The sequence below is a fragment of the Ursus arctos genome, unplaced genomic scaffold (genome assembly GCF_023065955.2).
Source record: "Ursus arctos isolate Adak ecotype North America unplaced genomic scaffold, UrsArc2.0 scaffold_10, whole genome shotgun sequence".
In the NCBI taxonomy this organism is placed as follows: Eukaryota; Metazoa; Chordata; class Mammalia; order Carnivora; family Ursidae; genus Ursus; species Ursus arctos.
In genome coordinates, this window is record NW_026622764.1 from 43,060,651 (window position 1) to 43,086,961 (window position 26,311).

The window sequence follows — 26,311 nt, forward strand, 5'->3', positions numbered from 1 at the left end:
TCGATCCCAGGACCCTGGGATCACGCCCTGAGCCGAAGGCAGACGCTTAACGACTGAGCCACCCAGGCGCCCCATATATTTATTATAACTTATATGCCTATATGCCTACCTCCTTAGCAGAGGAGCTATTTGGGGGCAAAATCTAAAGGTTTTTTTTTTTTTTTTTTTACCTTTGTACCTCTAGCACCGGATAAAGGGACTGGAGCACAGCAGATGCTAAACGCTTGTTAAATGCTCGCTTAGGAGAGAAATATGGTCTAGGAGTTTATATTATGTGAAAAAGCTCAAAGGACCCAGAGCAGCAAACATGAGCATATAAAACAACACTACAAATGTCCAGTGAAAATTCCCACCTTGGAAAATTGCTCAAACTGAAATAGTGGGGACATAGATGATAAAGGAAACATTTCCCTTCCTTCTCATCGCTTTTCTCCATCCCAACAGGAATGCCAACTCTATGCAGAACAGTGAAATTGGACCGCTGTCTCACAACACTCACAAAAATTAACTTGAGATGGATCAAGGACTTAAATATAAAACCTGCTACCTAAAGCTTCTAGAATAAGGCACAGGAATGAAGCTTATCAGTATTGGTCTTGGCAATGATTCTTTGGACATGACGCAAAAGTACAACGACAAAAGCAAAATATCAACAAATGGAACCACATCAAACTCAAAAGCTTCTGCACAGCAAAAGAAACAACAAAATGAAAAGACAATGTACGGAATGGGAGATAATTTTTGCAAACCATATATTGGATAAGGGGTTAATATCCAAAATATATGAAGAATTCTGTCAACATAATAAAAAACAATCTGATTTAAAAATGAAAAGAACAAAGCAGACATTTTTCCAAAGAGGACAGGAAAATGACCAAAAGGCAGGTGAAAGCTGCTCAACATTACTAGTCATCAGGGAAATGCAAATCAAAACCATATGACCTATCACCTTACACCTCTTAGACTGGTTATCATCAAGAACACAAAAGATAACAGATGTTGGAGAGGATGTGGTGAAAAGGGAACTCAAACATTGTTGGTAGAAATGTACACTGGTCCAACCACTACACGAAACAATATGAAGATTCCTCAAAAAATTAAAAATAGATCTACCATACAATCCAGCGATTCCACTTCTGGGTATATCTCCAAAAGAAATGAAAACAGGATTTTGACCAGAAATACATACTCTCATGTTTACTGCAACATTATTCACAATAGCCAAAATATGGAAGTAACTCAAATGAATGGATAAAAAAGATGTGGTACATATACACAATGGAATATTATTCATCATGAGAAAGAATATCCTTCCATTTGCAACAACATGGATGGACCTCAAACTATTTTGCTAAGCAAGATAATTCAGACAGAGAAAGACTATATGGTATCATTTATACGTGGAATCCAAATAAGTTAAACCTGTAAAAAGAGAATAAAATGGTGGCTACCAGGAAATGGTGGGGAGGGATAAGATTAAAGGTGTTTAAGGGTACAAATTTGTCATGGGTAGTAAATAAGCCACAGAGATCTAATACACAGTATAATAAACACAGAAAACAATATTATATTAAATTATGTAATGTGATAAATACTATTACATTAGCAATCGTAATATATAAGGGTATCAAAGTAAAATGCTGTACAATTTAAACTTACACATTGTTACACATCAAATTTATGCAAATAAAAATAAAAACTTCTCATAAAAATAGCAAAAAGAAGAATTTGGAAAATTGTTCCTTATGGAGTTCCTTATCCTCTCAGAAAGTGAGTGGCACTTGTCTCTAGCTTCAATCATTTCCTAAGGAAACTTTCCTAGTGTGATGGACACAGTTGTTAAAGAAGAAATGGTAACATATTTGAGAAATTGTTTGTTCTTGGAAATTTCTGAGTGACCTAAAATTTACTGAAAAAAATGGAAATTACTACTTTTCATACAAAAACACCTTGAATTTTTTTTTTTTTTAAGATTTTATTTATTTATTCGACAGAGAGAGAGACCGCCAGCGAGAGAGGGAACACAAGCAGGGGGAGTGGGAGAGGAAGAAGCAGGCTCATAGCAGAAGAGCCTGATGTGGGGCTCGATCCCATAACGCCGGGATCACGCCCTGAGCCGAAGGCAGACGCTTAACCGCTGTGCCACCCAGGCGCCCCGAATTTTTTAAAATAACATTTAAGGAAAGAGTAACTCCATTCCTATTTTCCTACATAGATAAAGTAGAAATACAAATTCTTTAATTTCTTTTGAAAAAAATTTAATAGGCACTTATAACAGTTCATTCCTTCTTTCTAAAATTCATAAAACAAAATCCATTTTGAATAGCACCTTCACGCTCTGTAACAAATATACAAATTAAAGTGTCAATCACCTTATTTTTGACATATAACTAAATTCCACAGCTGTGCAACTTATATGCCCATCAGTCATCTGCAAACGCAGCATTCTTGGTGCAGCCTGAGATTCTTCGTTGTCCTTTGGTGCAGCAACATTGCGAATTTTTTGAATTTGCAAAACACATGGACCTTCAAGCTGTCAAAACAGAAAGGAATAAATATCACTTTCTAGCCATGGGTTTGTTTTTCATTTATTCTGTTTCTCTCTTCCTTAATGGTCACACTTCATGATTTATAACAATTTCAATTAAATAAGGTCAAAAGTGAAATTATATAACATACATCAGGGATTGGGGATTTAAAGATAAAACTTCAGAAGGATCTTCTGAATTCATTAATTCTGAATGTATTTTCAGAACGTAATGAGGAAAACATAGTTGTATTTCTGGATTAAAGGTGTATTAATAGATGTTTTCAGTATTATGTGCTCTAAATTACTCACATGCGCCCCCTCATCTTCTCCCATGTACATTAAGGGATGATCTGGAATAAAAGAACTTGGTAATTTTTTAAGGGACATCAACTTTACAGCACCAGCTGGAAGGAGTGTTTACTGTTTAAAAACATCAAGTTTAAAGTACACCCTCTTCTGGCATTAATGAAGAATACAATAATCCAAAATTTAAACCATATAAAGTTCAAGAAGTGTGAGCCGTACTTGATCTATTTTCACATTATCTTTTTAAATAAATTTAAATCTAATGCTGTATTACATGCCTGGCACTAAAGAGAAGAAATGTTCTCTCTGGCCATATTTCAATCAAAGCCAAAAATAAAATTGATGGACCAACCAGCTCTTAAAAATTTTATATAATAAAATGCCTATGATATAATTGGGAAATGCTGGTAAAATCTGCTTACATGGCTGAAAAACAACTTTATCACAAGGTGGTATTTCCTACATTATAAAATATTATACCTTTCAGTAGTATCATACCTACAAAGGAAAAAAAAGGCTACTTTTTTGTTACATAGTGTTAAGTAAAATCTTTCTGTGCATATTAATGTAATTTATATTTTCAATAAGAAAAATGTGAAATGATTGACAAACAGTTACACTTAATTTCTTGAGTAAGCCTGTCCCAAGTTAACAAATTTCTAATTCATATTTACCAGTATTTTGCCTATAGAGGAATAATTTTGTTATAAATTTAGCCCTAAAAAATATAATTAGAAAAAAGATTAAAATTTCATCTAATTTTCAGTTACCAAAAAAATCCCAAATTAAAACAAGTCCAAAACCTTTAACAAGTACAGATAAGCTGTGAATTCAGGATGAACGTTTCCTTTCGGTTTGTTAATGCCCTTAGAATAAGGACATTTAAATTAAACCACAGGCAGGTTATAGTTATTATAATGCTTATCATTCTCTTTATTTTACTACTCCTAATATTTTTACTTTAGACATTGACAGCTTGTGCTGTCCAATATGGTCCACCAACCATATACGACTACTTAAATTTATATTTACATTAATTAAAATTAAATGAAACTTAAAATTCATCTCTTGAGTAATATTAGCCATATTTCAAATGTTCTATATGTGGACAACACAGATACAAGCTGTCTGCATCACTACAAAAAGTTCTATCAGATAATCGATGATCTAGATCTATGTGTTCCAAAGTGAGACTCATGCATCCTAGGGAGAGCATATCCATTGAATCGTGACAGGAAAACTTTTGCTTCTGTTTAATTCTTAGTAAGAAAGAAATTAAACTTTCCTGGTGTTTCTTATCCAGCATGACACGGGCACCCTAACTCGGTCATACGAAATACAGATCACAATGTATTTTTATGGAACTGGGGAGTTCTACATTCCATGAAAGTTTACAGGACACCTTTGCTGGTTTGTTTGCTTTCAATGTGTTGTAACAAACTGCCTTTTGTGTGCGGTTAAATGGATATATAGATTATATTACCTAGTTTTAACCATTAATGTTCACAAAATAGACAAGTAGGTTTAAGATTCTACCAAAGAAACATAAATTGAAGATAATGTCAATGATACAAATAGAGAGTTCATCTCCTACATCCTAGTTGACCATGAGAACAAAAAGCTGGGGAATGCTAGGAAATAAGACCTGCCCCCAGCTCCTAATATTTCCTAGTAAGCAACAATTAATTACTCTAACTCCTGGCTTCTCTAGTCCTTTTAGTGGAGCGAATATTGGCCCCTCCAAAAGCTACATCTACCTGGAATCTGTAAAGTTTTTTGGGAAATTTTTTGGGAAAAGGGACTTTGCATATATAACTGAAGTCAGGATCTACAGATGAGATCATCCTGAATTAGGATGGGCTGGAAATCCAATGATGAGTGTCCTTACAAGGTAAGGGGAAATAAAAACACAGTATAAATACACACAGAAAGATGCGGGCTATAAAAGCCACGTGGAGATGGAGGCAAAAATTGGAATTTCACATCTATAAGGCAGGGAATGTCAAAGACTGCCCATAGCTACCAGAAGTTAGGAAAGAGGCATGAAACAGATTTTCCCTCAGAGCCTCCAAAAGGAACTGAACCTGCTAACACATTGGTTTTAGACTTCTGGCCTGCAGAACTGTGAGAGGATAAATTTCTGAGTTTCATGCCACCAAGTTCGTGGTGATTTGTTATAGGAACCTTAGGAAACTAATATACCTGCTCATGGAATGACTTATCTGATTGGGAAGAATATACTTTATATACTGGGCTCACACTGGGCGCATCCTCACCTTTCTTTTTCTAGGGATCTAGTTAGGAGCTCTGAAGGAGGAGGTGTTTACTCAGTCTCCTCACTAGATTGACACTACCATGGAGTATATAAGTTTGTGGTTCAGGAGTCCATTTGCCCCTCCACTAAACCACATCTTTCAAAGTAATTTTCATCAATAATAAAGTTGATATTTTGGCCCACATCTCCCATACTTTACTTCTCAATTGATTCAAAAGCAAAGTGGAAAAGGAGGTACTATTTATTAGACTCTTAAAAGATGAGTCTAAAATCTTTTCATAGTCACTTCTCAATGTGAATCATCAAGCCGTAATAACAGTGATTCCACAATTCAGAAATGTTCTGTAAATAAGCCAACAGATATAATGAATGTTTTCATTATTGTGTTTACAGAATTCAGTTTATTATACTCTGTAGTAAACAAAATACAGAAGTATGGGACCTAAAAAAAACACCAGTAGTAGAAACTTTAAACCCTGAATCTAAAATCATCTAAAGGTGGGGCCACTAGGTGGCTCAGTGGGTTGAGCATCCAACGCTCAATTTTGGTTCAGGTCAGGATCCCAGGGTCATGAGTTCAAGCTCAGCTTTGGGCTCCACACTCAGTGGGGAATCTGCTTTCCCCTCTCTCTCTACCTCTCCCCTGCTTGTGCACTCTCTTTTTCTCTCTCTCTAAAATAAATAAATAAATCTTAAAAAATAAAATAAAATCATCTAAAGGCATCCACAATACTGAATGAAAATTAACCTCAAAATCTGTGTCCAACTAGTGTCAATGGCAACCCCAAAGTAAAAAAAGATAAAAATTTTAAATGAAAATAATAAAAAACAAAGATTAATCTTAACCAAGATTTCTTCTTCTTTTTTGTGGGGGGAGAGTCAGAGGGGTAGAGAGAAAGAGAATCTTAAGCAGGCTCCAAGCCCAGCGTGGAGCCCAACGTGGGGCCCAGCGTGGGGCTTGATCTCACAACCCTGAGATCATGACATAAGCCAAAATAAAGAGTCAGACGCTTAACTGACTGAGCCACCCAGGCGCCCTACCCAACATTTCTTTAATGTCTGATTTTCTCTTTTGCGTGAGTAATAAGGAACAAGTAAAAGAAATTACTGCAAAAAGTTTAAATAAGTAAGAGTAATTCATCATAGTCTCTCCAGGTAAAGATTTCTCATCATAATAAATGATACCAAGTATTTGCCAGAAATATTATCTAAGGCCAGGCTTCATTCCTTCCTTTCCTTAGAAAGATGGATATCTCTGTCATCTGAACTCCTAACCAGTCATATAAACTGATATGGAATACCAGATTTAAATGGCTCTATTTGTTTATTACTTTATTGATTATATTAAATAGCATTCCTGTTTATCAATGAGACTCTCCAAAGACTGGACAACATGGAACCAGTTATCTACAGTCTGATCACACCTGGAAAACTGAGATTTTTCTTTAGGACCCTAGAAACTATCTAAATTTAGATAGTCTGTGATACTTACTGTGAAATATCTGCTAGCAATTTCTTTTTATAATATCAGTTTTCTTGAGAAATAAATTTCCCCCATCAATACTTAACAACATATGCATCAGATTCTCCATCAACCCTAGACCCAGGGCCTATAAGTATATTAATTATGAAGGAATCAGTGAGGATGATTAAGTTCTGATAAATTTTCCAATATTATTGCAAAGTGAGTTAAAATTAACAGAATAAAAAGTTTCATCCTCCACAGTATTTTTAAGTACTTAAAATCTTAATTCATTTCATTCTTTTTCACAACTTTCAAAGCATTTCTAGTGGCTTCAATAAAATTTCCTAGGGTTCATTTTTTTCATTCACTTATATCTAGAAAAATTTTTGACTAGACCATTCACATCTCTACCTTAGGATCCAAGCAACTGGACAAATGATTCCAGAAAGCTGCCTTGGAAGAATAGTGGTTCTGCTTTAGCTACTTTAAAAGCCTGAAGGACAAGCCCTAAAAAGCATTTATAATGCTCTCTTTCTTAACCTACTTTTTTGCCCTCTCAAAACAACTCTTAATATCATTTTAATAAAATTTTATTTTAATAAACATGAGGATAGGGCAGGAAAAGACCACAGCGGAAAAAAAGTGTGATTTGTCAGACCCCATACTATTATAAGGATAATATCAGACTCAAGAAAACTAGAATGAAAGACAACTATCTATACAATATTAGAAATTTCAGAACATTCCTCACATTATCCATTCAGGCATCTATGGTAAATCTCAATTTGGTGGACATTTTCCTCCAGAGAAGATCTGTGTGTGCTTCTAGCAGTAACAACCCTGCAATTGAGAGAGCCTCACCTTTGGGCTAGAGGAAAAGAGGCAAAAAAATAATAACCTTAGCCAAAACTTCAACTCACTGTAAGTTAGTAGTACCCCAACTAGCTCCATGTATTCCTTCTAGAGGAATGCACTGCTGATTCAGGTCCCCACGATTCCCATATAGAAAGATCAAGAAACGTGAAATCACAAGAAAGTATCAAGAGACTCATAAGGAAACAAGCCACAAAGCATGAGAATCATTAAAAATAAATAAATAAAATAAAAAAAATTTAAGTCTCCAAGGCCTGGAGAATTTGAAATTATCAAAAACAGACTATAAAATAATAAGCCTGGTCTAGAGAATTTATATAGACTTGTGAACCTAATAAGTAGGGAACAAATATTCTTCTCAAACAGATATGCAACATTTACAAATATATATCAAGCTATAAGGTAAGCCTGAAATTTATAATGTAAGTATGAAATTTCAAATACAGCTCTCATTCTGTCCAAATTCTCTGGTCACAATATAACTAAATGAGAAATCTGTAACAAAAAGACAAAGGGTATTATTTTATGATTAAAACAGACAACAAATACATCTTAATATAAACTGGAAAGTGTTTAGAACTGAATGATCATGAAAATAATATGTGTAAAACTTTGGGATATATTTAAAGCAGCAGGGGGAGAAAATTAATAGCTTATATTAGAAAAGAAGAAAATTAATGAGCTAAACTAACAAGTGAGGAAAAGAACAACAGACTGAGCTCAAATAAGGTAGAAGAAAGAAGATAATAAAGAGAAATTAATGAAATAGCAAACAAAATTCAAGCTTAGCAAAGACTAGTGCTGGTTCTCTGCAAAGACTAATGAAATTGATACTGAACAGGACTGATCAAGAAGCAGAGAGTAAAGATGCCAATCAGTGATTTAAGAGATAATATTAATAAAAACATCAACATACTTTCATCAGCAGTGGAAAAGTAAAAAAGAACTATGCAGAGCAGGCTAAATATCCACCAACTGGTGAATGAAAAGAAAAAAGTGGTATATCCATACAATGGAATACTACTCAGCAATAAACAGAAACAGGTTTAGGGAAAAAGATGGCAGAGGAGTAGGGGACCTTTTTTCAGCTGGTCCCCTGAATCGAGCTGGACATCTACCAGATCATCCTGAACACCCATGAAATCAGCCCAAGGCGTAGAAAGATACATCTGGATCTCTACAAACAAACATCTCCAGTGCTAAGTATTGAGGTACGAAGCAGGGAGCCGTGAATCCGTGCACAGATATTGGAAGATAAATGGAAGGGGGAGGAAGCCAACCCGCTTGGGCGCCAGGAAGTAGTAGCCATCTGCACTGGGGAGCAGGCCAGACTCGCGGACCGGTAGCCGCGGAGAAAGCAGACTGAGACAGTGAGCCTGGGAACGTGAGTGCGACCAGACTGAAAACCGGAGCTCCGGAGCGCTCACTGGAACTGGACTGATACTGAGAGCTTGGGAGCGCACACGTGAGACCAAACTGAAAACGGAAGCTCTGGAGTGCACACTCGAACTAGAGTGAAACCGGGAAGACTGAAAACTGGAGATTCAGAGCGCACGCGAACCACACTGAAACAGAGAGCTCAGGAGGCCGCGCAGGAACCTGGGGCGCTGGCGGTGTTAGAAGCACAAAGGACAGAGACGTGCCAGCCCTGGAAGCGAGGGCTGGGAGAGTGGCTGTGGGGTGCACATCCCAGGATGCTGCGGGGTTCTTAGCAGCACCGACAGAAACAGAGTTAGTGGCCAGGAGAGCTCAGTGAAGAGCAGACTGCGATCTCTCTGTTCTGAGACAGAGGCTAGGATACGGCCACTGCTGCTCTGACTCTCAGAAGAGTCACAGAAAACCGCCAGGGAAAGCCACCAGAGAACAAAAGCCCAAAAATACCAGTTCACATTGTGCCCATCCCCATCCCCCCTTGCAGAGGATGGGGCAACTCTACCCAAACAGGGTTGCCTGAGTATCAGCACAGCAGGCCCCTCCCCCAGAAGGCAGGCTGAAAAATCAAGAAGCCCACAACCCTAAGGTCCCTATAAAACAAGTGCACATTGCTTGGGTCCTAGTCAATAATTTGGGCTCTGGGCATCCCCGCAACCTCTCCTTATCAGAATGACGAGGAAGAGAAATCCCCCCCAACAAAGAAAAGCTACAGAGTCTGTGGCCTCTGCCACAGAACTAATGGATATGGATATAACCAAATTGTCAGAAATGGAGTTCAGAGTAACAATGGTCAAGACGATGTGTAGGCTTGAAAAAAATATTAATGAAAATATTAACGAGAATATAGACTCTCTAAGGGCAGAAATGAGAGCGAATCTGGCAGAAATTAAAAATGCTATGAATCAAATGCAGTCTAAACTAGATGCTCTGATGGCCAGGGTAAATGAGGCAGAAGAACGAATTAGTGAATCAGAAGATGGGATGGTAGGAGAGAAAGTAAAAATGGAAACTTGGCTCAAAAAAAATCCAATCTCAAGAATGTAGATTACGGGAGATTACTGACTCAATGAAACGTTCCAATGTCAGAATCATTGGTATCCCCAAGGGGATGGAGAAAGAGAGAGGTCTAGAAGAGATATTTGAACAAATTGTAGCTGAGAACTTCCCTAATCAGGCAAAGGAAACAAGCACTTGTGTCCAAGAGGCAGAGAGGACCCCTCCCAAGATCAATGAGAACAGACCTACACCACGTCACATCATAGTGCAATTCGCAAATATTAGATCCAAGGATACAGTCTTGAAAGCGGCCAGGGTGAAGAAAATCCTTACGTACAGAGGGAAAAACATCAGAATAATGTCAGACCTGTCTACAGAAACCTGGCAAACCAGGAAAGGTTGGCAAGGTATTTTCAGAGCTCTAACTGAGAAGAACATGCAGCCAAGGATCCTTTATCCAGCAAGGCTGTCATTCAGAATTGATGGAGAGACAAGGACCTTCCAAGACCGGCAGAAACTGAAGGAATATGTGACCACCAAGCCAGCCCTACAAGAAATATTAAGGGGGGTTCTATAAAAGTAAAAAGACCCCAAGAGTGATACAGAACAGAAATTTACAATCTATAGAAACAAAGACTTCACAGGCAACAGGACATCATTAAAATCATATCTCTCAATAATCACTCTCAATGTGAACGGCCTAAACCCTCCCATAAAACGCCACAGGGTTGCAGTTTGGATAAAAAGACATGACCCATCCATTTGCTGTCTACAAGAGACTCATTTTGAACCTAAAGATACATCCAGACTGAAAGTGAAGGGATGGAGAACAATTTTTCATGCCAATGGACCTCAAAAGAAAGCTGGGGTAGCAATTCTCATATCAGACAGATTAGATTTTAAACTAAAGACTGTAGTTAGAGATACAAAAGGACACTATACTATTCTTAAAGGATGTATCCAACAAATGGATATGACAATTATAAATACTTGTGCCCCCAACAGGGGAGGAGCTAGATACACAAGCCAACTCTTAACCAGAATAAAGAGACATACAGATAATAATACGTTATTAGTAGGGGATCTCAACACTCCACTCTCAGCAATAGACAGATCACCTAAGCAGAAAATCAACAAATAAGAGCTTTGAATGATATACTGGACCGGATGGACCTCATAGATACATACAGAACACTATACCCTAGAACAACAGAATACTCATTCTTTTCGAATGCACATGGAACGTTCTCGAGAATAGACCATATACTGGGTCACAAAACAGGTCTCAACCGATACCAAAAGACTGAGATTATTCCCTGCATATTCTCAGACCACAACGCTTTGAAAGTGGAACTCAATCACAAGGAAAAATTTGGAAGAAACTCAACACTTGGAAACTAAGAACCATCCTGCTCAAGAATGATTGGGTAAACCAGGAAATTAAAAATCAGTTTAAACAATTTTTGAAGACCAATGAAAATGAAAACACATCGGTCCAAAACCTATGGGATGCTGCAAAGGCAGTCCTAAGGGGAAAATACATAGCCATCCAAGCCTCACTCAAAAGAATAGAAAAATCTAAAATGCAGTTTTTATACTCTCACCTCAAGAAGCTGGAGCTGGAACAGAGAACAGGCCTAACCCACGCACCAGAAGGCAGTTGATCAAGATTAAAAAAAAGATCAATGAATTAGAAACCAGGAGCACAGTAGAGCAGATCAACAAAACCAGAAGCTGCTTCTTTGAAAGAATAAATAAGATCGATAAACCACTGGCCAGGCTTATTCAAAGGAACAGAGAAGGGACCCAAATTAATAAAATTATGAATGAAAGGGGAGAGATCATGACCAACACCAATGAAATAGGAAGGATCATTAAAACTTTTATCAACAACTTTATGCCAATAAATTAAACAACCTGGAAAAAATGGATGCCTTCCTAGAAACCTATAAACTACCAAGACTGAAACAGGAAGAAATTGATTATTTAAACAGACTGATTAATTATGAAGAGATTGAAGCAGTGATCAAAAACCTCCCCAAAAACAAGAGTCCAGGGCCTGACGGATTCCCCAGAGAATTCTACCCAACACTCAAAGAAGAAATAATACCTATTCTCCTGAAGCTGTTTCAAAAAATGGAAACAGAAGGAAAACTACCAAACTCATTCTATGAGGCCAGTATTACCTTGATCCCCAAACCAGGCAAAGATCCCATCAAAAAGGAGAATTACAGATTGATTTCCCTGATGAATATGGACACCAAAATTCTCAACAAGATATTAGCTAATAGGATCCAACAGTACGTTAAAAGGATTATCCATCATGACCAAGTGGGATTCATCCCTGGGATGCAAGGGTGGTTCACCATTTGCAAATCGATCAGTGTGATAGATCATATCAACAAGAAAAGACTCAGGAACCATATGATCCTTTCAATTGATGCAGAAAAAGCATTTGACAAAATACAGCATCCTTTCCTGATTAAAACCCTTCAGAGTGTAGGGATAGAGGGTACATTTCTTAAATTCATAAAAACCATCTATGAAAAGCCTACAGTGAACATCATTCTCAATGGGGAAAAGCTGAAAGCCTTTCCCTTAAGATCAGGAACACGACAAGGATGCCCACTCTCGCCATTATTAATTCAACATAGTACTAGAAGTCCTTGCAACAGCAATCAGACAACAAAAAGGAATAAAAGGTAATCAAATCGGCAAAGAAGAAGTCAAACTGTCTCTCTTCGTAAATGACATGATACTCTATATGGAAAATCCAAAAGACTACACACCCAAATTATTAGAACTTATAGAGCAATTCAGTAATGTGGCGGGATACAAAATCAACGTTCAGAAATCAGTTGCATTTCTATACACAAACAATGAGACTGAAGAAAGAGAAATTAGGGAATCCATTCCATTTACAATAGCACCAAAACTCATACGTTATCTCGGAATTAACTTAACCAGAGACGTAAAGGATCTATATTCTAGAAACTACAAATCACTCTTGAAAGACATTGAAGAAGACACAAAAAGATGGAAAATTATTCCATGCTCATGGATCAGAAGAATAAACATAGTTAAAATGTCTATGCTACCCAGAGCAATCTATATTTTCAATGCTATCCCGATCAAAATACCAATGACGTTTTTCAAAGAACTGGAAAAAACAGCCCTTAAATTTGTGTGGAACCAGAAAAGGTCCCGAATCGCCAAGGAATTGTTGGAAAGGAAAAACAAAGCTGGGGGCATCACATTGCCTGATTTCAAGTTATACTACAAAGCTGTGTTCACAAAGACAGCATGGTACTGACACAAAAACAGACACACAGACCAATGGAACAGAATAGAGAACCCAGAAATGGACCCTCAGCTCTTTGGGCAACTAATCTTTGACAAAGCAGGAAAAAACATCCAGTGGAAAAAAGACAGTCTCTTCAATAAATGGTGCTGGGAAAATTGGACAGCTACATGCAAAAGAATGAAACTTGACCACTCTCTCACACCATACACAAAGATAATCTCCAAATGGATGAAAGACCTCTATGTGAGACAGGATCCATCAAAATCATAGAGGAGAACACAGGCTGTAACCTCTCTGACATCGGCCACAGGAACTTTTTTCATGACACATCTCCAAAGGGAAGAGAAACAAAAGATAAAATGAACTTGTGGGACTTCATCAAGATCAAAAGCTTCTGCACAGCCAAGGAAACAGTCAAAAAAACTAAGAGGCAGCCCATGGAATGGGAGAAGATATTTGCAAATGACACTACAGATAAAAGACTGGTATCCAAGATCTACAAATAACTTCTCAAACTCAATACACGAGAAACAAATAATAAAATCAAAAAATGGGCAGAAGATATGAACAGACACTTTTCCAATGAAGACATACAAATGGCTAACAGACACATGAAAAAATGTTCAAAATCATTAGCCATCAGGGAAATTCAAATCAAAACCACCTTGAGATACCACCTTACGCCAGTTAGAATGGCAAAAAATGACAAGAGAAGAAATAACAAATGTTGGAGAGGATGTGGAGAAAGGGGATCCCTCTTACACTGTTGGTGGGAATGCAAGTTGGTACTGCCACTTCGGGAAACAGTGTGGAGATCCCTTAGAAAGTTAGAAATAGAGCTACACTATGATCCAGTAATTGCACTACTGGGTATTTACCCCAAAGATACAGACGTAGTGAAGAGAAGGGCCACATGTACCCCAATGTTCACAGCAGCATTGTCCACAATAGCTAAATTGTGGAAGGAGCCGACATGCCCCTCAACAGATGACTGGATTAAGAAGATGTGGTCCGTATATACAATGGAACATTACTCAGCCATCAGAAAGAACATTACCCAATATTAGCAGCAACATGGACGGGACTGGAGGAGATGATGCTAAGTGAAATAAGTCAAGCAGAGAAAGACAATTATCATATGGTTTCACTCATTTATGGAACATAAGAAATAGCAGGAAGATGGGTAGGAGAAGGGAAGAATGAAGGGGGGATAAACAGAAGGGGGAATGAACCATGAGAGACTATGGATTCTGGGAAACAAACTGAGGGCTTCAGAGGGGAGGGGGGTGGGGGATTGGGATAGGCCTGTGATGGGTATTAAGGAGGGCACATAATGCATGGAGCACTGGGTGTTACACGCAAATAATGAATCATGGAACACTACACCAAAAACTACGGATGTACTGTATGGTGACTAACATAACAAAATAAAAAATTATTATAAAAATATATATATATATGTTTATATTGGAAAAAATAAAAATAAAAAAAAAGCAGAAACAAACTACTTATATATTAACGTCAAAAACATTACACAAAGTTAAAGAAGCCAGATACAAGAGAGTATATATGGTGACTCCACTCATGTGAAATGTCAACAAAAGGCAAATTTATAAAGAAAGCATAAAGGAATATACAGATATAATATTAAGAATAGTAAGTACAAGTTAGCAGAATTTAAGATCAATATACAATTATCAGAGAGAAAAATAAGTAATTTTTTAAAAACACCATTTATAGCAACAAAAATCAAATACTCCAGGATTAAGCTTACAAAAGATACAAGACCTATATAACTTCAATAAATTATAAAACTATGGAAAAACTAAATAAATGAAGAGATACATCCAGGAGTGTGCTAGAGGCAGCCCATACCAGTTCACAAAAGCCTATTATGCACATTTCTTCCCAATTCCGGCACCAGTGATTTCATGGTGTAGCTTATAATCAGCCATGGAAGTAACACTTCTGCTACAAAAAGTAGCAAATGCTGCATATCAGGGCTTTTTTCTTCTCTTCACAGAGGCAGCTTATAAGCATTTCACTGATAAATTGGTATCACAATGCTATCAACTATCTTTAAGCTGATCTGCAAATTCAGTGCAATTTCAATCAAAACTCCAACATATTTTAAGAAACTTATCATTTGATTCTAAAATTTATACGGGTGTGGGGATGGGCAAGGAGAGAATATCCTAAGGAAGAATAACATATTTTACAACCACAAGATTAGAAAAATTTGATCATTTCAGGTGCCACAAGTGATACAAATTAATGGTATCTCACATATACTACTAAAGGTAATATAAATTTGGAACAATTACTTTAAAAAATAATTTGGCATAATCTTATAAAGTTGAACACTGGCTTAGCTCTAGTACATCATAATTCAATCCCTGGTTATGTTCCCCAGAGAAACTCTTACATACATGCATCAGGAAAAATATACAAATTTGTTCCTAGAAGTATTGCATCTATTATAAAAACAAAAGAAAAAGAAAAGCACTTAAATATCGATCAACAAGAGAATGAATAAGTAAACTGAGGTATATTTACACAGTTTAGTATCATATAAAAGAGAAAACAAATGAATAACAGGTATATGCCACATGGACACCTATTAGACATAGAATACTGAATGATCAAAGCAAATTACAGCAAACAATATGTTAACATTTTATAAAGCTTAAAAACAAAAACACATTGTTTAGGAATAATTAAATATGTAACTAAAGTATTTTTAAAAGTAAATTTAAACTCAAAATTCACAACAATCAGTTCTTGGTGTGGGAGGGAGGAATAGGTAGGACACGTAGGTAGGCAGAGTGGTACTATAATGTTCTAGTGCTTTTATCAGGCTGAGACTTCACAGGTGCTCACTTCATTACTACGCTTTAAAACATATATGTTTGTATATATCAAATATTACATTAAAATAGTTCAAATAGTTTACATGATATTTTGAAATCAAGACATTGGGTAGTTCACAGAAATGTCGGGAGAATTAAAAAACTAGGTCTGCCACCCACACACAGAGAAAAAACACTCATAATCAAACCATAGAACTGGCTTAGTTGGCTGTAGTGTGCTGGTAAAACAGTTCTTGGTTGGGGAGGGGAGAGAAGCAGCCTTAATATTTGTAGCATTTGCCAACTTCCATGGCTGATTTCAACTCCCAAGAAGATGTCACTGAATGCTAAACTAGGAAGACATGGTGACAGCGTTCATGAGCTGTAACAACTGGACCCAGCACACTGCAAGCACCGAGCTGTACAGCTTGTACTATCAGTCTCACTGGCCCTGGACACTTACCCCAGTACTGCTACAGCTATTGCCCTTGAAACTCAATCTTGCTGTAGCTTCTACTACTAGCAGAGAGCGTTCACTACAGTTCCTGCTTATTTGAGTGATTAGCCCAAGTCCATAGCAGCTACAGCTGACCAGCAGAGCTGAGGTACATATGCATGGCAGAGCTGCAAAGGAGAAAAGGCGTGTTCCGCATTTTCTTCTCCACCACCACGACTCGAAAGATGGGACCTTCTCAAACACACAGGAAGAGAACTCAGGTTCTAGGAATCACAAACGTCCACTATACTTATCTTCCATGTATTGTTATCAGCCAAGATTGTGTCAAGCTCCGTTTTTCATAGTTTATACAATAAAGTAGGTTTTTAATTCTTTTGCAATTTTCCAAATAGAAATAATAATGCTGAATACCATGTGTGTGGGTGTGTGTGTATTTCTACAAATACACACAAATACACACACCCACACATATATATATACCTATACACACATACACTCTCCCATCCTAAGATCTTAAATATGCCCCCAAATGGGAATCTGCCCACTACTACCTCATTGAGAAGCACATCTCTAAAAAGTAATAGTCTAGCAAGAAAAGCAACCTCCCCACCTCACCAAGCTGAGACGGCTGCCCCTTGATCACAGGTACTTCTGACATAATACTTGTTTTACTATATGAACACGTAAGTTTCTTGATCTCTCATTAGGTTATGTGCTCCAATGAGGCAGGGGCTGTCTTGTTGATCACTGCATCTCTTGAACTTAGCATAAATACGCATTCAAAACTCCTTGATGAACACAGTATTTCATTTGTCTTTACAATAATTTAAATTTACCTCCAGATCTATAAAGTGTGATAGGATCACTTGTGTATCTTAAATGAGAACTGAGAGCAGAGGGTAATGTACTCTGCCAAACATCACTCAGCTAGTAAGAGGCAGAATCAGGATTCAGATCCGGATCTGTCTTATACCAAAGTCTGTCGTCTTTCTATTACACATTCTAAAACTATGACAAAATTTGTTACATAGCAAAAGCAGATATAGGTATAAATGGCAATGGAAATATTGATGCTTAAGAATTAATTCTGCTCAAAAAGGGTCCAGAAAATTAGGAGAGAAGTGGAATATGAGTAGGGATTTGCAGAATAAATAGCAGTTTGCCTGGCAGCATAGACAGATTTTAAGAAAGTTAGAGTTCCTTCATCTCTGTAGTAAAAGAGGGCAGTAATCATTTCTATTTTCAGTGTTTTTATGAAGACCACAAAGATAATGCATAAAACTGCTTAACATTGGATCTAGCAGAGTAGATGTTCAGTAAAGAGGAGGAGAAGGAGAAGAAAAAGAAGAGTTTGCTGGAAATCGGTGTTCTCCTTGGTAAGTCAGAAGCTTGCACCAAAAAAGGATCAAGAGGAAAGCAAGTCAAATGCACTGGGGACGCTGGAAAAAACAGCTTTGCAAAGGTTGTCCCTCATCCCTAGCTCAAATTTTTCAAGTCATATTCACATAGAGCAACAAAATTAATGTAAAAGAAAAATTTATAAACAGCAGTAAAAAGAAAATTTCTCAATCATAAATATGGTAGTACCTTTACTAAAAGACAACCTAAAAGTTTCTGCTCCTTAGAAGTTTTAAAAACAGGGTATTATAAAAGCCTATTAAGTGAAAAATAGCCATGATCTTGAATAGGTTCTCCCAAATTTGAGAAACCCTGTGAAAAGCATCAATTTATACATCAAAGTATAGCACAGAACATAATTTCTCTTATTCAATTGTTCAGAGCAATTACAGCAAGTGAAATATGAGGAACACACTGTGAGACCCTCCAGTCAAAAGTAACCCTTCTACTAGGGTATCATTTGCCTATTTCCACACCTCTATCCTTCACCTTTTTAGCTTTTTGTTCTCTGGGAGAATTAAAAAAAAAAAAAAAAGTAAGGTCAACAGTTTGTTTTTCAGTTATCAGAAGAGTATTTGTCTACTACATATTGTTTTGTGCAGTCATTTTTAAACTCCACAGAAGTTCTATTAATATTTGTCAATAAACACTTATAAATAAGGCACAGTAAAATCAATGTTTCAGAGTAATCCATTGTTCTGAAAAATAAGAGTGCATGTTTAATCATAATAACTCACCAGAAGGAACACTGACAAATTGTATTATTTACCACAGAATATATTAACATACATAAAACATGATATAATTTTATTTAAATTATAACTTAAAACTTTTTTCAATTATTTTTCTTCTCAAAAACATCTAATTTTCTAGACTGATGGTGAAAAGGCATTCACTGTGAATTTTAAGGCAGCAAAGCCATCTTGTGGTTGACGTCGGTACTACTAAAGCTTTGAGCCTGTCCCTTTCATTTGTAAAATTAGGTGTTTAAACACACTTTGACGTTTAAAAAGGCATATACAACCTATCATTTTTAAAACTTAGAAGGAAAAAATAAATACAGACCTGAAAGCCCCTCCTTTTTAAGGTTCCATAGTAATGCAAAAGGTCATCACATAGCTGGACTGGTAACAAAGTATTTTTATGTTAACCTATATTTTATAATTCTGTACTTTGGTTCAGAGGCTTAAGCTATGAAAATAACTACTGGAAAATATTAAGCCTAAAAAAGAATATGAAAAATACTAAACAGTTTTGTAAAAAGAATAGTTTTACTTCTTTTTTGTCATGACTTTGTTCCACAATTTTTAGCTTATAAGCCACCAGGTTCCAAGACCTTGTAATATCTAAGAAACGCAAAGCCTGCCCTCAAACACTCAGAAAAGAAGTCGCAAAAGATGGTTTCCCCACCACACCTCCCTCCACTCTCACATTCTTTATGGCCTAAACCTCAAACATAAACTGCCTATGGGAAGACGTGGCTTAGGCTTGGAATCCTGGAAAAAAGTCATCTTCCCCCTCAACATTTTTTTTTTCTTTTTTTTTTTTTAAGTATGCTGGGAGTGGGGGGTTGAACTCACGACCCTGAGACCAAGACCTGAGCTGAGATCAAGAGTCAGACACTCAACCAACTGATACCCAGGCACCCCACTCCCCTTTAGCATATTTAAAATTTGTCTGAAAGCTTTTCATTAAGGTCAAGGGCAACCTTAGGGAGAAAACATAGAAACTGCAAAATAACGTTCTGAGAATGGAAGGAAAGAGAAAAGAACCCGAGCGAAACTACTATATTAATTAATGATTAATTTACTTGCATTTTTTGCCATTCTATTTCTCCCAAATTAATAGTGATAACTAAAAGCAATTATTAAGACTTCAGTCTCGAACTCCAGATGACAGTGCCTTTCTCAAGGGCACCGATTTGTCTTAGAACAAAAAAGATGTAAATTCAATGTATCCAGGATTAACTGTCTTCTAACTACAGGCCTACAATCTTTCTTACCTGATCACAGATCAATCGGCTCTCCATTCTTCCTTTCCACTCTCAAATTACCAAATGCTAAAAATGGTATTATCCAAGACTTAGTAAATATAATAATAATACACACCATGTGAGCATTTATTTTTGGCCTCTTTCGGGAGAACTTGAAGACTCCTCTCTATATTCCTTTAATCTACCTCCAAAGGGGATTACTGCTTTGATGTTAGTCACTTTTCCTGCAAAGAACAGTTGCACTTATCAGACCTATCCAAGATTGCTGCCTAATTTGGGGTTCTATAATCCAGAAACTTGCTAAGTGTGCTTCCCAGATGACCAGAATCAATATCCCATGGAAACTTGTCCAAAATACAGATTCTTGGGCTCTAGCCTACTTCAATGGAATCAGAAACTGGGAGAGTCAGGAGGTAGAAGGGGAGGGGCTGGCCATCTGTGTTTTACCCAAGTTTCACTGTGATTCTGGTGTACAATGAAGTCTGAGAACTACTACCACAACCAACAACAGAGATGTACAGAAACTAGGGAGAACTCTGAGAACAATGAAGTTGAATGAAAAATTTGAGACAGAATAAACAAAGGAATCAAGATAACTAGGTTTAGCAAAAAGAAACCTGTGGCAATGACATTTACAAGTCCTCAAGTATATGAAGAATGATTCCCAAGGGAAAGTAAGCAGATGTTCTCCATTTCCCCTGAGGGAAGATCAAGAAGACATTATGGACTTTAAGTTGCAGCATAAGAAATTTAGATTAAAATATAATTAAAGTTTGCTGACACAGAGTGTTGTTAAACATTAAAATGAATTGCTGAGGAGTTTACAGGACCTCTTCTCTGAGTATCTATCTCAAAAACGAGAGTAGATTAGAAATTCTCATGGTTTTTTCTAGCAAAATATGACCAACATTGACATAAACAGATTAATATTCAGAAAATGTGAGAAATGTTGTTACATTATAGACCTTTTACAATTATCTAAAATTTAAAATATCTGATAGCTATTTTAAATACCGAAGTGTTAAAATGGTAAGATTATTTATCCAAAAACAAAATATGCACACTGAAAGTATTTATTTAAATTGTAGACAACGATGTTCTTTAATAATTCAAAAAGTGATCAATAGCACATAAAATTCTTGGCTGACAAAATTCACATGTATTTTCAAATAAAAAGAAGAAATTGAATATAAATAAAAAAGAAATGAAAGACTGAGTAGTTGTCATCTAAAAATTATATCCCTGGATTTTAAAAAGATGACTGAAAAAATTCATAACATGAATATACATATGTATGCTTGAAATTATCTAATATATATGACATATATAATACACATATTATCATATTATGTATATTATGCTCCAATATATATATGTAGTACAAAATGAAAGCAATAACCAAACGCACAGCTTTGACAAATTGCTCCTAATATCCTCTCACAATCTTATAATTTTATATAAATAAGTTCATGAAATAAACATGGAAATAGGTAACTAAAATTAAAAGGGACAAAAAGGTCCTTGTCCTGTATTCCAGCAATATCTGGTAAGTCTCACATGTAAGTGTGCCATAATTATAGTTCCTGAAACCAACATTTTTTTTTTAATGTTGAAAAGTCACCAAAAGTTTAAAAGTTCAAGTCAATAATTTTCCATTTGTATAGGAAGTCACTATAAGGATAACTCTGTGATCCATTCACTTCTAAAATATTTTGCAGTTGCAGTCTTTATTGACAAAAAATAATTCCAGTAATTTAGTAAATTCGTATTTATTGTAGTTAGCATAATTTAGGAAGTTAATTTTTTTCTTTACCTTTTCTACCTTTCCACCATTGATGTCACTGGGGAGGAATTTCTTGCCAATTGTCCTTAAGTCTGTCTAAAATAAAAATATTATTATTAAAATCTAATTATAGAGAAAAGTAAATCTAAATCTAATCTCACTCATAAACAAAAGATGAAATTACTTAAGGCCTGTAGAATAAAATTTAAATCAGTATCTTTTAGCTGATTATGAGATCTATGCATATAATCGATCTTTTCAAATAACATAGTCCCACACATATGCTGCTTAAGTTGAACAGTAATGTTTAAGGCCTTAATTCTGGTTATATTCCTTTTGATAACTTAACTTACTAAATCTTCTCTATTAAAACCTAATACTTGATTTTAAACTGTAGCCTTACTAAAAAAATTAATGCCCCAAACCCAAACCAAGTGACTACTTTTAAGTACATAAACAGAATACATTTTTGATAACTGAATCCTACATAACATTCATATAAAGAGTCATGAAAACACATGATTCTACTGGCTGTGATACCTGTAACAAAGCTATATAACATACAAATATCCTAGGGAATAATACCACTGCAGCAGCAAGGATAGGAAGACTATTGTAGTAAAGATCTATATCATTTGCTGAAATTACAGAAATCAAAGTTAGTGAACAAATGACTGACTATATGAAAGTGCAGAAGTACATATTTCTCAGCAAAGCAAAGCAAAACATAAAAAGGAAAACATTAAGAACTAAGATAAAGTTACAGCATTTCTGATATTAAAACAAAACTTCAACTATACAATTTACAAAAAAGCAGAACTTTCAAGGATATTGTCCTCTTTAGGAGTAAAAACTAAAGAAACGATAAGAAATTTGCTCAGAGGAAAATCAATACTCATGAAGAAGGCCTAATTAGTTAAGCTAAGAAATTTTCTCAATGACTGAGACTATGAGGTTAGACTGATAACTAAATTTATACTGTTCTGTTCTTCCTTAAAATATAACAAGAGCTTTTCATCTCCTTAAGAGCAAAATAAAAGAAAATAGATTTAGAGTGCATTTAATCACAAAAACTGTAAGGCAAAAATTCATGTTAGACTTAAGGGGAAAACACTGGATGATTAAAATTACTGTAACATAAAAGGAAGACATGGAGAGAAGTAGGATAGTCTTCTTTCATCACCTACAATAATAGAATGTCCTCTTATTTGAAATACCAGTACGTGGTCAGCTTAAGAAATGAGCATATAAATTATACAATCCCCACAGATCTTTTCAGTCTTTTACTACCATAATTCATTTTTTATTTCCTAATGTAATGCAAGGGTCACTCCTAAGCTAAAACTCACCAAGTGGAACTGCCAGGCAAACTAAGCCCCAAATCCAAAACACTTGTGTAACAATGTGTTAGCTTTATCATCTTTGCAGCCTCCATCCAATAACAGAGTGAAAGAATGATAAAGCATACCTCGAGATGCATGCCTTTTCACTTTGAAAATACTAAGTAACAGATGGGAAAAAAATATTTTCTTATATTGACCTTCTGTATATTAGGGTTGTTTTATTCCTAATGTTAATACACATGAAGTACTTGGTACAATGAATTGCAAAGAGTAATAAGCACTTAATGAATGTTATCATGTTATTTTACTGAATATAAGATATACATTTTGTTATCATCTGAACATGAATAATCAAGTCAGTAATACAACGAACAGTTCATAAAAATAAAGGAATTATTCTGAAGTCACTCAAAGGCTGAAATATTTAAATATGTATGTAAAACAGAAAATATACAAATTTTATGATATACCACGGTCCCTCATTTCTAGTTTTTAGCAATAATTATGAAATTTAATTTAAACTAAACTAAACTAAACTAAACTAAACTAAAAATGGGGCATCAATATAACGTCAAAAAAGCACTATACTAAAATCCTAAACTCTAAGTCATTACAAACTGTAATTAACTAATAGGACCATGGACACTGCCCCATATTCTCTAAATCCAGCTAATTTATTCCTCTATAAAATGGAAAAAATATCACCAAGCCTATTTCATAAAGTTGTTATCAGGCTAAAGGGAGACAATATATTCAAAGTTTACATAACTTTCAAAGTGCTATACACACATATAATGAATATTATTTCATTATTCTTTTAGCAAGATGAAAATGACTTACCAAATCTTAAACATCATAAAATCAAAATCAATTTATAAGTTCTGCAAAGGCAATTTTATGATTCAGATGCCATTATATCAGTATCACTAGTAAAACTGGGTCCAAAAATACATTTATATCGGACATAAAAAATTATGCAGGAGAAATATTTAATCTATAAGTACACATGCACATGTGCACACATACAAAAGATTCCTGACTATTTATTTGATTAAGTTCAATGGAATAGCTATTTGGCAAATCATTTTATATTATACAGAATCTTAAAAGAAATTTTTAAAAATCTACTTTTAAATTTTTACTAATACATGGTATTCAGTAATTTAAGACCAAGCTATCACTTAATTTACCTCTGAATAATTCAGGTATTTGGGCCCAAAACTGCATGCTGGCTTTTAACGTCACTTCTTAATATTCTTACTCCCCATTCTACAGAGTAAAAAATTAAGAACCCTCCTTTCAACATAAAAATTTATACAGAAATGAGTTACATAGCAGCTGAGAGGCTGCTCTTTTTAGAAGGGTCTGCTTTTACAAGGTTGGCCCTAGGCTGGCATGTGGGAACTTGCACTTGAACCACTTCCTAACTGTAAATGTGGTTCACTGCTTAGACGATTTGTATAAACAATGTGATTTATGGTGAACACCTGCTTTGGGGGGAGGAGTCTTAGAACTGTTCATTTAGGCAGAGAGTACCTTTATAAGCAGACCAATAAATGCCTTGGGTGCTAGTCTCTAGGGGACTTCTGTGGGCAGAAACACTGTACAGTTACCCTTGCTTTTCAAAAGTTCATATTAGGCCACTTTGCTCTTACAAAAAAACCTACGTGAGTTTTCACTAACTGAAAGAAATTCGAAGATTTTCATTTTACTGGAAAAGGAGAAAAGCAGAAATAGTGTTCAGCCATTGTGTTACAGTGAGCCTTTATAGAAACAGAATACACCCCAAACAGCGAGAAGGGCACTGCCAAGCATCTTCCCTAGAACTATACTCAGCATCTCAGCATCAAGCTGCAACAGCTTTGAACTGTGTTGTGAGCATCTGTGCTTTCTCTTGATTTATTTCATGCATCCTTTAGCAAGATATGCCCTAAAGTATCAGAAAGACCTGAGAGGTTACTTTTTAGGCCTGGGAATGCTCTAAAATCTTTCCATATAAATTAATGGTAATTACTTCTTCATTTTACACCATTTTGGCTTACAAAAGTTTTCACAGGAATACCCTACACTTTTTTTTTTTTTAATTAAATTTAACTTTTTTGAGAGAGAGAGAGAGAGCACACACATGAGCTGGAGGGGAAGGTATGGAGGGATTGAAGGAGAAGGAGAAAGAGAATCTTAGGCAGGCTCCACACCCAGCGCCAAAATCAAGTCAGATGCTCAACCGACTGAGTCACCAGGAATGCTCTACTTTTGGATAGCAGTGCCCTAGGAATGCCCTAGGAATGCTCTACTTTTGGATAGCGGGGAAAACCTATACATATATTATTGCATTTTCATTGCTAGATAAAGGAATAAGTTCAGTGTGTCCCACACAGGAGGAGGGTGACACAAGAAAGCTTATGCATGGATTATTCTCCCAATATGTAATAAGTTATATATAATAAGAATCAATAATACAAGTCATTTTCAACTAGTGACTAATAGCCCCTAGTCTTTAAAAAGTTAAAAAAAAAATCAACAGAAATACTACAAATGTCTGACTTTATTTAAATGTGATAACCTTGAAAAGTAAATTATCTGTCTGGTGTAGACTTCATCCTAATTAAAACCATTTCTTTTTCCTATTGTATGGCACGATAGCTTGGATTGGAGTATTCAACTATGTATTTCAGAGAAAATTATAAAGACAAATTAATTCATAAAATAATGGTCCTTATGTACCTCTTACGTACATAGGACAAATACTTCATCTTGATTTATTTAAAGCTTCGCACCAAATTATAGCTAAGTATATAAATAAGAAAAAGAAGAGCAGAAGATTGTCACAAAATCTCTTCCTCGTCAACTTTAGAATTTTTTTTTTAATTAATGGAGTTCTTTCAATATTTTTTGAAAGCAGAAATCACTTATCAGGCTGCAAGTCAAAAAAAGTTAAAGTGTATAGGGAATATTTCCATTTGTAGTCATAGACAACATGCATAATTTCCAAAGCTTACTTTAAAAAATTTTAGTGTTTCATTAAAAACCTACATTCTTAGCTCAGAAACGATAAATGATCTTGTTAGTTTTACTAAATAAAATTCAAAGAAGCTGAAAAAATGACAGGATTCAAAACATAAATTTGATCTGTTTAAGTCCATTTAACTATATATAAATTAAAGTAATGTGAAAAGAAAAAGTATACAGCTATGTATTTATATTTTAAATGTTCTTATCAGTTGCTGCCATTTCTGCTTCACGTTATACCTATGTTGCAGTGATATGATGGATCTGTCATTCTCTTATTCATAAGAGAATAAGTA

General features: G+C 35.6%; 1 protein-coding gene across 9 annotated transcripts in view; it reads right to left on the minus strand.

Moving 5' to 3' along the window:
• TDRD3 (tudor domain containing 3) overlaps positions 1–26,311 on the minus strand; it is a 164,176-nt gene that overhangs the window by 82,215 nt on the left and 55,650 nt on the right. For all 9 annotated transcript variants that reach the window (XM_048215525.2, XM_026493380.4, XM_048215529.2 and 6 more), the window contains 2 exons: positions 21,694–21,759; positions 2,373–2,533 (listed from right to left, as the gene is read on the minus strand). In XM_048215525.2, coding sequence (XP_048071482.1) covers positions 2,373–2,533; positions 21,694–21,759 — 227 coding nt within the window. The remainder of the gene's footprint in view (positions 1–2,372; positions 2,534–21,693; positions 21,760–26,311) is intronic.